We start from the raw sequence: 15,001 nt of genomic DNA, 5'->3' as shown, positions 1-15,001 counted from the left end.
AGTAAGTACAACGTACACAGTGACCAAACAAAATTAGTAATTTTGTACAGTCGCCATCAGATAGGTACAGTGAAACCTGGTTAAGTGGGACCTGGATAAGTGAGAAACCTCTATAGCTGGGACTCATGGTGCGGTCCCGACACTTTAGCACTGAATTACCTCTGTTAGTGAGATAAAACGAACCTCTATAACTGGGATTAGCTGTTGTGATTTTATAGTCACATTTACCTCTATAAGTGAGACAGAGAGTGTATTTTACCTCTTTTACTGAGACTATATTTATAAGATTACATTTTCCTAATTGTTTTTTTAGAATTGTATAGGAATTGACCTCTGTATCTGAGATAACGTCAATGTATGACCTCTCTAACTTGGACTTTATTGATCAATTTCATCAATTCTTAGTATTCTTACTCTTAGTCTATGCACAAATTCCGCATTTGCTTGTGTCTAAACGACTTCAAGTTTCATTTAGTTACTTTATGTAAGTAGTTAAAACTATCGAAACGAAAGCTGAAATTTTGATAAGTAACACGAATAAACAGATTTTCATTTAATACATTTCTAAGACGCAATGAAGTCCATATCAAATTTAATTGAAAAAATCTATTCTTTGGAGAATCACACAAAATAAATTCAAAGAAATATTTAAACAGACTTAAAATATTTAGGGACAAGGATTATTTTACCTTATTTATTTTTAAAGAACAAAATACCTTATTAACCACCTCTATAACTGAAATATATCCTCTATTCTCACCTCTATTAATGGGACCCTCTGTAAATGAGACAGACATTTATTTGTACCTGGCTAACTGAGAGCCTGGGTAAGTGAAATACCCTTTAAGTGAGACAAATCTGCTCGTCCCTTGAAGTCTCACTTATCCAGGTTTCACTGTATATCGGAGCGGCCGAAGTGCTCAAAAATATCCGAACACACACTCTAGCGCCTTGATAATAGAGGCGTGTTCAGATATTTGTGAGCACCTTGGCCGCTCCGATATATATGATGGCGACTGTACCAAGCAGAGACGTCTGGAAGCGATATTACAAAAGTTTTTTAAATTATCGTTACAAAGGAAAAATCACGCGACCTTTCAAAACACCAGTCCGACCAACTGAGCTACCGCGTCACGACCATTTTCCCTCTAGTTAAAAAAATATGTAATTCCACACAAAACGTTCGTCAATTACTTCTAAACCAATTTATTAAGTTAAGTTGCTAATTAATCTGTCAGCCGTGCCTACCGTCTAACAGGTTTATAACGTGTCCGTCAAATTAATCCTGTCACACCGGGGACGCGTTAAGTTGACGTTTTTATGGCTGACTCCCTTTCGGTTAACGTTGCCGAAACGGTTGCTAAGTAATTGGGCGAAGGTGGGGTTAATTTTATTGCTTGTAGAGCTGATGAGAGTAGCGATTATTTTCCGAAAATCGAATTTTACTGGAAACAATATTTCCATTCGCAAAATTTACCATTTTATTCTTTCTCACTAGCTTCCTTTCCCAGAAGCATTTTTAACCAGTTCGCATATTTTCCTATTATAATTATATTTCAATAGGTTATTTTCCTGATTTTTCGAATGGCAGAAATCGCAACTAGGAAAAAACGATTTTCGGAAAATAGTAATAGCACCACTCGAGCCGATATGTTATTAGTTCTTATGGTTAGCAAAACTATTGGCTTAGCTCCCCTGAAATATATTATTTAGGTACGGGGTGATTTTCAAATCTTAGCCAAAGTTTAGCAAAACTATTGGCTTAGCTCCCCTGCAATCCCTGCATATATTATATGTAGGTAGGTATATTATTTAGGTACGGAGTGATTTTCAAATCTTAGCCAAAGTTTCCTGGGTTTTGGCTCTCTCATAGAAAACACCGACCTTTGATCAGTAAAAATTTATGAAACCGCCAGTTTTTTTCGTGATGTTTCGGGGCTAGGCCCATACTAAAAGTTGCTCAGTATGACCTATATAATATTCACTTCGAAAAATTTGGCTGAGGGTACCTAAGCCTAAAAAACAACAACCTGGGGCCCGTTTCTCAAAAGTTTGTAACTTGTAATACAAATGGAAGTCCCTTTCTAACAAGAGCTGTCAAAAAATGACATCGGCTTGTATTACAAGTTACAAGCTTTTGAAAAAACGGGCCCCTGCTGTACCTGTTCTACAACCAACCAATATTACTTATAACTAATTAATAATTTAGCGAGATGTTCGGCACATATCCGAGCAATATAGGTTTGGGCGTCTTCGGGGGACCAAGGATTAATTTTTAAATTCTGAACTGCGCAATAGACCTAAGATAATTTTACTATAATAATACTAAGGGCACCCACATATATCCGGTGTTTAATAAAATTATCTTCTTCCTGTTGTTGTATGTTACAGTACTGGTGCTATCTGCTTCAAATTATACACGTTTTGTTTCCACTTTGATTCCTGGCCCAGTCTTGGGGTTTCTGTATAAACGGATTTCCAGGGGGATTCTGTATAAACGGATTTCAAATTTATACTGGTTTATTACAGAGGCCGTTGATTTGATTAACATTGGTATAATAACAGCAAGCTTTTAGCAATCAAGTGCTCAAAATCAGGGTCAATGACCGTTGATTAAAAGTCAACAAGAGGCCAAATATCTATAACAAGCCACATGGCCTCTACACGACTGACCCATAAGTAAATTGTATTGTGGCATTTCATCGATCCATTGAATTCGTTGCACCTAGCCGGCAATTCTCTAAAATTGCATGTGATTTGTTGCAAGGTCTGTAGAGGCCTTAAAAACCAATCAAGTGATGTGATTTTAGGCGGGCCAATCAATCTACAAAACTCTGGAGAGTTCCCACGAGCAATCTCCACGACCACACATTTATTATTAGGAGCCTCGTCTGCCAACAAACCACTCCGTGGTTTGGCAGAAGAATATATGTAATTAGTTGTAAGTAAGATTAGTGAATAAACGTTTTTTTTTTTCTTTATTTTTTTAGTTATTATCAATACGGACATCGGTGTGCTTTTGACGCACTTAAGCTATGATTATTTTTTACTCATTTATAAGACAACGCGGGACTTTTTACGAATCTGACGCATTCTTTGCAACCGGTTTTTATTTCTACACTAAGAATTGGTCTGGCAGAATCTAAATTTGAGCCTAGTTTATTTATACTAGCGATACCTACTACATTTTTTGCCGCTGTACGTTCTTTTTAGAGCACAATTTATATTCTAGATTGAATATAGCGCTTTAGAGCTACGCTTCAAAATTATTGACTCTAGTATCTGCTCTACTAATACATAGAAATAATCTCTATATATCATTTAAAATATCATCACGAGCAAAAACTAGACTAGTGCTAATGTTAGAAAATTGTATTCTTTCTGGCCAATCCACTTCACAGCGCACAAATAATACAAATCAATTGTAAACTTTACCGTAAAACACGGAAATTAACACGTAGTAAAAAGTTGTTCGAACCATCTCGAAGGTCTAATAATCGACTCTATTTCTATAAAAAACCAGCCAAGTGCGAGTCGGACTCGCGCACGGAGGATTCCGCACCATCAACAAAAAATAGAGCAAAACAAGCAAAAAAAAACAAGCAAAAAACGGTCACCCATCCAAGTACTGACCCCGCCCGACGTTGCTTAACTTCGGTCAAAAATCACGTTTGTTGTATGGGAGCCCCACTTAAATCTTTATTTTATTCTGTTTTTAGTATTTGTTGTTATACTGGTTGTTATAGCGGCAACAGAAATACATGATCTGTGAAAATTTCAACTGTCTAGCTATCAGGGTTCGTGAGATACAGCCTGGTGACAGACGGACGGACGGACGGACGGACAGCGGAGTCTTAGTAATAGGGTCCCGTTTTTACCCTTTGGGTACGGAACCCTAAAAATAGATTACAAGTCAAATAATAAATAGATAGGCCCTCTATTTTTTTCTAACGCGTCCGGAAAACGGACGGACGGATCATAAAAGCCGCATCGAGCTTGCTGAAATGTAAGCCGTTGTTTGACGGCATCGGCACGTTCAATTTGAACAAATGATTTCTGTTTTGATGCTCTTTTCGTCAGTTTACACACACACGGTAGGTACAGTCAATACCGTAAATACAGTAAAACCCGCTTAATACGATCACGTTTAATACGACTTCCCGCATAATACGCCATTTTACGCCGGTCCCTGCAACTTTAGGCCTGTTTTCATACATATTTTCACGGTTAATACGACTCGCGTCTCGCTTAATAACGCCATCCGTCCTGTTACGCACCATGTACACGTTTGTATTTTTGACAACCGTCGTATTGTTATGCAATGCAACCTTATGTTTTTTGTCTCGTCTAATATCTTTTGTCGGGTCCTTATCGGCGTGAGAATGCGATGCCACCTGCTTGACCGTTATGGAGCACGGAGTGCAAGCTATCGCTCCCAGATTTATTTGCAGTCAGGTACTCCACGACTTTCTAGTTGAGCCTATTGTTAGTGTTCCTAGATTATTTAACCGCGTGTGTACTTATACCTTCCTACACTTAGATTTCATTCGCTCATTATCACCATTATTATAGATTTTAGATTTAGATTTAGATATTTATTCTCATAATATGAAATTACATTATAAATTATGCTAAACTAATCTACATGAATTTATATTATGATCGTCATTAACATTAACATGATATTATTTATTAGATACAAATTAAAAATGTCTTAAAAATAATCAATCTTCTGTCAACAATTTTATCAATTCATGTCAAAACAAAATACGGGAATAACTAAGTACGAGTATCTCTTAATGATCGTCATGTTCTAAATACAATAAATACTAGGTAGTATACATTACGTTGAATATCAATAAATGAGAACATGTCAAATTTACACGATTCAATTTACAATTTCAAATGTCAAAGTCATATACTCATTTACTGAATAAAGTGGATTATCCAATAAAAGGACCCTCAGTTGACGTTCAAATATTTCGTCAGATGTTTCCATTCGTATAGTTTTATTTGTTCACGTTTAATACGATTTCCCGTTTAAGACGCTTTTTTTGCTAGGTCCCTTCAGAATCGTCTTAAGCGGGTTCTACTGTATTATAAGCATCATAAAAATATGTATAAGGTATACTGTCGATAATAATATTGTTATTTAATTATATTTAGAACTTAATTAGTTTGTACTTCCGCTTGACGAGGTGACTAGCTTAATATACGTAGCAGGTAGTTTTTTTAAATCGCCTAATTTGAAGCATCAAGTACTACCTAACCTATACTTTTTTATCGCAAGTCCGACTCGCACATGGCCTTTTTATACCGTCCACAAACCAAATATAGACGTCCGGGCTAGTCCGGGGTCGTAAAACTTCTCATTCCCACATACACAGTTGCAGCAAGAATCAAAGTGGTAGTCGTCAATTTGATTCACGGAGATAATGCGTCAGTTTTTTTGTAAAGTTTTTATGCATCCGCACCCGATCTGATGACGTCGCCATGCGAGCGTGCCTGTACCACACAGCTCAGTAAAATAAAACCAGACGCTGGCCGGCCTTCTACCAGTCCGATGCGCAAAGCGCGCGTCACCGGTACCGCGAATACTTTTTTAAACTTTTTTTTTTAAGAATCAACACAAATAGACCGCGAGTGAAAAAGTTTTAAAACAAACTTTCACAAAAATGCTTACGCTCCTGCTGGTCGTAGTTTGTTTTACTACGATAAATGCACTTGAATGCTTGGAGAAGGACCGATACAATTTGACCGGATCGGCTGAGCAGGACGGTGTGTATTACCTTAACGGACTGCAGTTTTCCAATCATTATGTGTTTAATAAAGTAGTTGATGGTGTTAATCAGACTTTCGGCTGCGATTGTAAAAGTCAACCTTGTTTTGTCAAATGTTGTCCTCTCGGTTATATAAAGAAGTTTCTTGATCCTGAATGCAAACCAGCACAGGGGACGTTGAAGGATCGTGTCCAAAATAATGAAGTTACTCTCAATTTTATCGACACTTACAAGAAACAGTTGGACATTAAAGAAGTGAAGTTGATGTATGGAATCGGCTGTCCTTTTTATTTAGAAAACTTGAACTGGTATGTTCAGGAGGTGAGTTTGTTGATATGCTTTTAAAGTCTGACTAGGTCACTAGGAATATAATTATGATCACGCGCCATTTTGCGGAATTTTACGGGAACTATTTTTTTCATATTACACTGAACTGTCACCCTTATGCATGAGAATAACAGCGCCCTCTTGACATATATATTACTGGTCAGGCTTTACATTCCCTTCTCCCTCTTCTTCTCTTCATCTTTCCATTCTCATTGACAGTACCTACCTATGTAAGAGTGTCCCACACCACTTATATGCAACTTATACTCTCAGCTTATTCATAAGGTTAACTGGCAGAGAAAGTCTTATGGCATTAAGTTCGCCTTTTGTACTCTTAAGAGATATCATTGCGTTATCTTGAAACGGGCCCTTGGGGGATATAGAGCCACATTGTGTCAAATTATACAAGGTAATGGGTGCGAAATGCAAGAGTATGGTTATAAGTATAAAGTTGCCTTCATTGTCAAAACCCCCTGGGTACCTACAGTCAGCAGCAATAGTTGCTGAGCGGGCGAGGTGTTCAAAATGATCTTGACGCGACTTTATTGTTAAGAGCATAAGAGCGTGTCAAGGTAATTTTGAACACCTCGCCCGCAACTTCTGCTGCTGACTGTACCATACGAAAACAATAGTAAGCGACATTGTCACAAGTTGTTCTACATATGTACCTACACAGGTACCTGTTGTTGGGACAAAAATGCCTACTTATGTATATGCCTACTAATGGTTTTTCAAATATTTTAAATGCTTTTTAAATTGATTTCGTGACTTTTTAACGTATGATAACCTTTAAATTGTTGACTTAATCTATTGTGTAATTAGAAAAATGCCTTTGTAAGCACATGCTTTTGATAAAGAAGGATAAGAGTTACATACTATTATGTTATTGTTCAACAGAACTTAATCACGTATTACCTACGAGCTTATTTGTTTTGAACATGATTTTATCCTCCAGCGTTTCTTTAAAAACACAGCACAAATTTTACGGAATAAGTAGTATGAATAGTAGCGCATGTTTTAAACTAAAGGGTTTTCACGTTAGGTTGATATTTGCATTGCAGGGTTTCTCAACATTTACCTAGATTGTATCGTGATTCAGTTTCCACCATCGTAATCTATTTTAATCACATATGCTTCAGTTTATTCTGGGCCCCATTGCTTAACCAAATCGACCGTCTCTTTAAACTTTAAACCGCAAATTTTTCTTATATGGTCTGATTTAGTTTAGGTAATGTTAAAGTGAATTAATTCCTTGTCTCTGGTAATGTGTAAGAATAGTAAAAGTTTAAAATCAATATACCTCTTGCTATTAAACTCATAGACTATTGTGTATGTATATATGTATACCTACATATGTAGGTACTATATACTGCTTACAAGTCTACAAGAATGATATAATTACACTCGCAGATTCACCTCCGGGAAATACAATGCAGTATAAGTAGGTAATCATCACTGCGTGCGATTAACAATTATTGGCAATGACTTACACAATTAACGGTTTTCCTTCAAGTACTTAAGGTATATTCAGAATTAATAACTTTTTACGCTTTTGATCTTATTTTGACACCTACGACCTTAAGATCTATCACGCTGATTGGTGCATGCTAGATAAAGACAAAAGTTGCGCGTGAGATGCGCGCTAGTTACCAAGACAATCATCAAGATCGTGTCAAAACCAGTCTAAAACCATAACGAATTGTTGAATTAGAATCGACCTTAAGATAAAGCTTCGTAAATTCATAATACTGAGCAACTTTTACTATGGGACCAACCTCGAAATTTGAAAAAAAAAAATTGTCTGTTTCATACATTTTGGCTGTCTGACCTTGACATTTTCTATGGGAGATAATGACAACGACTACATATTTTTATTATCTCCGAGATGAGCTCTACAAATGGAACTAGTAGGAAATGTTATAAATTTGTCCATTCATTAAAGTACTTATTTAATATGTTTCAAATTGTTATCACCAGCCCTAGTAGCACGGTCGCATTTTTATCATTTGTCACCATGCCTGTCACGTTCTAAGACTTCTAACAAGTATGTAAGTGCGAAAGTGACGGGCATAGTGATAGTCGATAAAAATGGAACCGTGCTGAGCCCGGTTTTATTTCTCCGAGCAGCTCCGGCAATTGTGATATACATGCAATGCAACTGCGAGAACAACGACATCAGTATCCACTGTGCGTAACATATTTTTTGTGTGACCTTGGGCTACAGCATCAGCGACATGGACCATCATGCGCATGTCTGCTTTCTCGTGGCTACATGGATCTCGTTTTTGTTTATATCTGCTACTGTTGATTACATGTTTATCACAATTGCCGGAGCTCCAGGAGTTATGGGTACATATTGGCACAGGAAAGAATCGCCAGTTCCTCTTGTGCCATGCTATTGCAGCTTCTTTAGGTAGGTAACTTTTGTAGTTCCTCCATTAATTGTAAATAAAATAAATATGTCACCGCAGTACGAAACAGGTCATCTGGGCAATTGGTCACGTCCTGCAAACTTTCTTTAAATATAATATGATTTTATTTGTAACGCATCTATGCGGTAATTAGATAGGTATCTATAATATATTATAATAATATAATACCCTTAAACGAGTAATTTGTGTTTATTTATTTATGTATATGTATATTTATATTTCAAGCTTGGAGCGCATATCCTGCTGTAACGGAGGGATTTAAATACGGCAAACAAGGAAATATTGAGCAGGCGTTGCCAATATTGTCTCTGTTTAGCCCAATGGTTGACTGGTAGAGAATGCCTCAAGACGTTAAGTCCGCCATTTGTACTTTTTTGTGTAAATTTGTGCAATAAAGTTAAAAAAACTAGGTAACTAAAAATATGTTAAAATTTTATCACATTTATAATAACTACGGGCGAAAGTTTTCCCAACATCTTTATTTATACAGGGTGCTTCCTGTAACAGGAGCAATAAATTAATCAGTAGGCTGTACTCCTCAAACTGACCAACATTTGTTCAGCAACTTTTAAAAATAACTCATGTTTTGATTTTTATTACACGTTAAAGTTTATTCTAAGACGCAATGTATTGCAAATTTTGTTATGTTTAAAGCGTGACAAGCAACGTCAAACATACTGATGTCAGCGTACATTGAAGGCAATATTTATTTTGTATGAAAAAGAGGAAGTCTAAAGGATTCGTAATTTTTAAAAGTTGCTGAACAAATGTTGGTTAGTTTGAGGAGTACAGCCTTTAGTTTAATTTATTGCTCCTGTTACAGGAAGCACCCTGTATATTTAATTTATCACGTCCAAAAGTAATTTATTAATTTAATCTACAACCAGAACAATAACAACTTATCAGAAATCATCTAAACATGCTTAAAAATCCTAAAGCTGCATACCGCTCTTACAATGCAGGTACGCCGTGCGACACAAAATATTTATTTTAACGAGAGTTATAAAAGAAAAATGTCTGACAAGTTTATTATTCTATATAGAAGGATAACTGGGCTATTCATAGGTTTCTAGACCAAATCCTCATACTTTTTATTCTGTAGAGGATTTTCGAAAAAAAAGTGTAAAGATTTTTTTTGAATTTTGAATTTCTCGTATTTTTTGTATGGGTGAGTGAAAATTTAGTCACAAAAATGAATTCCTTATCCTCGAATTACACGAAAAAGACACCAAACTTGATATAGCTGCTAGATGTATGCAGATATAAAATTTAGAGTGAGGCGCGCCGGAGGCACTTTCCCCCCCCCTCCACTGCCCACCTGCTAGGGGGGACCTCTCGGCAACCGGGCTAAATCAGCTCAGATCACCCCCAGGAACACCTGTTCCAAGCGGTTAAATGCAAGGTCCCCTTAGAAAACGGGATCTAAGATCTGGTACTATGGTAGCTGCCCTTAGTAAAAATTCCTAACAAAACAGTTCTACGCTTTGGTATAGAAACAGAAAAAGTACCGCAAACATTTACGAGTGCCTATACAGTGTGGAAAGATAAGTCGGGCCCTGGAGGGAAACTACCTTAAATCCTTAAGCATTTTACTTAAAGGAGACATTTCTTTATTTTTAAAAAGAAACAAAATTGCATTCAAAGATTTTCTAAAACTCGCTTGCCTCGCCCGGGACTCAAACCGACTAAAAATTCCAAAAAATAAAAACTCGCAATTTTATTCTACTAGTCGATACAGTTAATGTTAATGATAACATTTCTCCAAGAAACATTAGGTCTTACACTCGTCTGTTGTGCAAAATATCCATAAAATGTAATATTTAGTACTCAAGATTTCTTTTAGACAAGCCAAATTGAAGAAAAAAATACCTTGAATGCAGATGTATTTCTTTTAAAAAATAAAGGAATGTCTCCATTAAGTAAAACGAGCCAGCTTAAGGATTTAAGGTAGTTTCCCTCCAGGGCCCGACTCATCTTTCCACACTGTATAGCACCCATTACTCAATAGTTAACTAATTATAGCCACCATTAGGGGCCTGTTTCACGTCAATGCGTGACATTTTACATGTAGCAGACGATTCGTTTAGTTACGTAATTTTTTAGGCTTTTTTGACCGTGATTTCGTTTGCGTAGAATTCTTTTGGTTGACTCTACCACTTTTTCCACCCGCTACTGATGTTCCGTGTAATTGGCTCGAAATTTTCCGTTTCTAAAATGAAAAATGAAAGAAACAAAGGAAACTTTCATTTTATTAAATGAAAATTCCCATCCAAAACTATGACCAGTTTTCGAAATTTTTCCATGTGTAGGCAAATCTCGCAATTTTGGACTCTTTCCCACGGCACATCAGCATACATACATACTGTATTAACGTCAGTATATCTATATTATTTATCATTAGCACTATGCAAAGGAATATTCATTCCCTCATCATTGTACCGCGATAAAGTAAACGATAAATTATTTGATTCAATACAATACCACAACCACATAGCACAGACAACTATAAAATACAGACTCGTAATTTTCATTAAAAATGTAGTATTTTTCAAATTGAAGGGTACGATGACTGATGTCATCTCCATACAATTTATAACCTAAAACTGCCAAATGTCGCAAAATTGTATTGAATTACATCTATCATCATACCCTTCCAGTTTGAAAAATACTACTGCATTACTTTATATCTAAGTAGATAATTTACTACTACCGTCAACGTCAACACAACAACATATAGTCACGTCTAAAAATATCGGACTAAGTACCATAACATATTTAACTATGATTACACCACCTTATTACCTATTAATATTATATTTTTGGCACTTTGTCCGTATCGATATTTTAAGATGTGACCAAATCTCATTAGGTGCCATCTATAAATTTTGTTAAGAATCTCACAAACCTAGCAGCTATCATACAATATGGGAGCGGCTTTTTGGCGGCGGCCTTTTGGACGCCAAAGACCGATTAATCGGTCACATATCACAGAGCAACATAGACCTACGTGCATATTATGCATAAAGTTCAATTTCAGTTATGACACTTCGGTGACGTGCGTCAGCGTGACAGCTTTTGTGTTTGATACGGCGTCGAAAAGGTTAAAAGTTACGCTACGATAATTTAATTTTCTATTAGAGAGCTCTATTTCGCATTAGTGTTAATATAATTGTCTTACAAAATAAATGGGTGGATAAGTATAAAGGATATTGAATGTCTTTATCATTTGTTAGTCTGCACATAGTAACATACACGTTAATTTAATTAATTAATATGCAATGTATTCATACAGTTAACCATCTAATGTCAGTAGTAGCATAGAGAAATAAATAAGCTTCTTTAGAGTATTAACTCCATACCTACACAGATAAAACTAATTTTGCGAAAACTTACTTGTGATAAAATTTAAGCTTAAAAGTACATATCAAGTTTTAGAAAAAAAAGGGAGTTTGCTGCCCTTCAAAGAAATCGAGACTGTTAAAACACGCATCAAACGGTTCTCAATCGATTAAAAAAATCTAAAAAGTTGTTTTGGAGCCGTTTGTGAAATGAATTTAGCAATGATCAAGACAAGAGTAACTCTCCGCCATATTTATTTCTAGGTAGGGACTGAAAGACTTACGAACTTATTATTATGACTTTAGGTTATGCGTCTTTCCTGTGGACATTATAAATTAATAGGACTAGGTACTAAATATTGTAATTTTTATTTCAATAAGTACATATTTTTTTAAGTTTACATTTACAATTTACAAAACTAGTGCCTACGCCATTTCCTGGGATTAGTTGCCAAGCGGACCCCAGGCTCTCATGAGCCGTGGCAAAAAATGCCGGGACAAACGCGAGGAAGATGATGATTTTTTTAAGTTTACATATGTTTTCCTATGGGGCAGTAGCTCTTGCACCGTCATTTTCTTAATTAGGCACGACTAATACGAGGAAGGCAGTACGATCGTATCTAAGTATGCGCATGGACAGGCCATGGTTTATTTTTTATAAGGAAAACGGTAATCCGTGCGTCGTACGTTGCGCAGAATTGGGCCAAGGGCGCAAGATGCGAGGAAGAGAAAGGAGTGTGCGTCAGAATTAATATTAAATTTTGTCATTTATGCAACAAAAAAAAGTATTACACGTACGTGTATCCGTTTCCATATAGATTCAATTGTTTTAATTATTGATTTATATGTCTAAACAGAATGAAAGTTTATTTACCTATACAACATAATGGCTTAGTTTCGTAAGCTGAACTGTATTTATTTAGGTATATGTATTTTAATCACAACAAGGATGAGGATGTTACTGACAAAAACATGTTTTCAAGTTATCGTACAGTCAATGACCATTTTAATTGGAATATAAATTACTTAGGTAGGTCATTACAATAAAGACATGTGCTTAAAGAGTTTAAGGCTAAAATATTAATAAGTACAAAACACGGAATAATATTTTATTGAAACCTTATATCTTAGCATTCAGTAAAAAATATATAACGATATACTATCATTTAATGTTATAATGTATATTAAGATAGTATACTTCTTATTGAAATAGTATTTCTTAAGGGTAAAATACGTACATAATATGTACAGTCAGCATCGACTAGTTAGTGTCAGCATGGTGTCAGCCAAATATACATTATCAACACAATTTTGTTACCAAAGGAGTCTCTTGAGCTGTAATTATCTATATAGCTGCTGACTATACAACATAAGAACATACTTAACCTTTAAAAAGTTAACAAAAAAAAACCATAACCTTTCTTTCCTTAAAACGTTAAAAAAATTACCAGTTAGCTACAATTTCAATGAGACTTTAAATATTTTATCAATATACTCGTATTGTCTCTATCGCTTTTTGGTTATTTATGTCATCATGTAACTGAAGCAATCAGGAAAAAATCCCCTTTTCCTCGTCACGGATTAACGTTTTTTTTATTTATACACTTAAGATACATTTAGAAGTTGCAAAATAAACAAGTTTTGATAAATAGTTGTTATTTTCTTAGATCTGCCTACAACTAACATACAAAAAATATCAAAATAGATCTTCTCCACTGTAACCCTTCAGAATGAAAAATGAAAAACACATGTAGGTATAATGTTACTAATAGCAAACAGTCAGAACTGTCGGGCCAAGTTTTGAAATTAAAGCACCACTTAGGTATAAATGACAATAGCGATTGTTTTTGTTACAGATAAAAATAAAATGTTACCAAATCGTTTTCAAAAATTCCTTGTGCATGTATTTTACAAATTTCAAACATAGAATTTCAATACGAATGAAAAATATTGCGTCACATGACCCCATTTGCTTTATTTTTAATATTAAAAATGATGCAGTTAACACATTTGCAAGTGATTGTCATGTCGGTCGGCCAACAGTCAATAATAGTGAACTTGGCCCGGGTTTCATGTACCAACATCTGTATCTGAGTTTAATAAAGGCCGAATATTCGGTATTCGGCCAAAACCACTATTCGGGGCACCTCTATAATAAACTACAACAAACGGAGCGTGGGTTGAAAAGTCTCAAAATCATCGCTGCTCTTTCACTTATTGCTATTTTATTTTAAACGAGAAAGTTCAATGATTTCAACGAAATTCAATCAAGTGGTCTATTTTAAACAGGAACCTCACAAAAAAGTCTAGACTGTGATATGTTTTCTAATACAATTTGCCTTACAAATCTGAAACAAGTATGCGTTATTGAAGATCACATTTACGCTGAATCGCAAAACGTTTTGACAACTTTATGTAAAGCTGCTAAACATTAAGAAAATTAGGTCATTGTCGTCTCAGTTTAGGTTTAGGTTATTGGTTAATATCTAGTCTATTTATGCCAACGCACACTTAAGGATGACACACGTTAGGCCGGGCTGACCGGGCCGTGTCCGGAACGGAGCTTCCGGCGCTTACCTTTCTATAACAATGACAGGTGATCACGTGATAGTTTCCATAGAAAACGAAGCGCCGGAAGCTCCGGCCCCGACACGGGCCGTTCTAACGTGAGGCATCCTTTACGCGGAAATTGTTAAAGGAGTTTTTATACTATCTGTTATAGGTATTCAAACTATTTACGTGTGACTTGCATCTTACTAAACTCGTAAAGAAAAAAATAATATATGTCATGTATTGATTATGTAAATGTCGTATGTGGAAAATAAAATAACGTATTCGATTTGTGCTATATTTTAATTAATCTTCTAGTAAAGTGATATTCTTCTTCAAAACCGTGTCCCAAGGCGGACACCATTGCGGCTCTGCTTACACGCATGTGTTAAATACCATCAGGTTATGGGCCCAGCACGCTTCCACTGCGTGAAGGGGTTACTATATCTATTAGTCGCCGGACACTGCTGTTTTGCTAATAAGAGCGACAAGAAAATAACTTCCCTCTCAGCAGAAAGTTTCCGGCGACCGGCGATATAATATCACTAATTGGATGCGGATCCACACCAGTGTA

At 35.8% G+C, this 15,001-nt stretch overlaps 2 protein-coding genes across 2 annotated transcripts in view; both read left to right on the top strand.

Moving 5' to 3' along the window:
• Window positions 1-15,001, top strand: part of LOC134653104 (G-protein coupled receptor Mth2-like) — a 222,907-nt gene that overhangs the window by 155,834 nt on the left and 52,072 nt on the right. The window lies entirely within an intron of this gene.
• The window catches only part of LOC134653101 (G-protein coupled receptor Mth2-like), a 43,777-nt gene continuing 34,148 nt past the window's right edge, over window positions 5,373-15,001 (top strand). Inside the window, exon 1 of the mRNA XM_063508401.1 lies at window positions 5,373-6,101. Coding sequence (XP_063364471.1) covers window positions 5,676-6,101 — 426 coding nt within the window. The 5' untranslated portion in view covers window positions 5,373-5,675. The remainder of the gene's footprint in view (window positions 6,102-15,001) is intronic.

Source organism: Cydia amplana, chromosome 12, assembly GCF_948474715.1.
Source record: "Cydia amplana chromosome 12, ilCydAmpl1.1, whole genome shotgun sequence".
NCBI classification, from domain to species: Eukaryota; Metazoa; Arthropoda; class Insecta; order Lepidoptera; family Tortricidae; genus Cydia; species Cydia amplana.
This window is presented reverse-complemented; position numbering and strand designations above follow the sequence as displayed.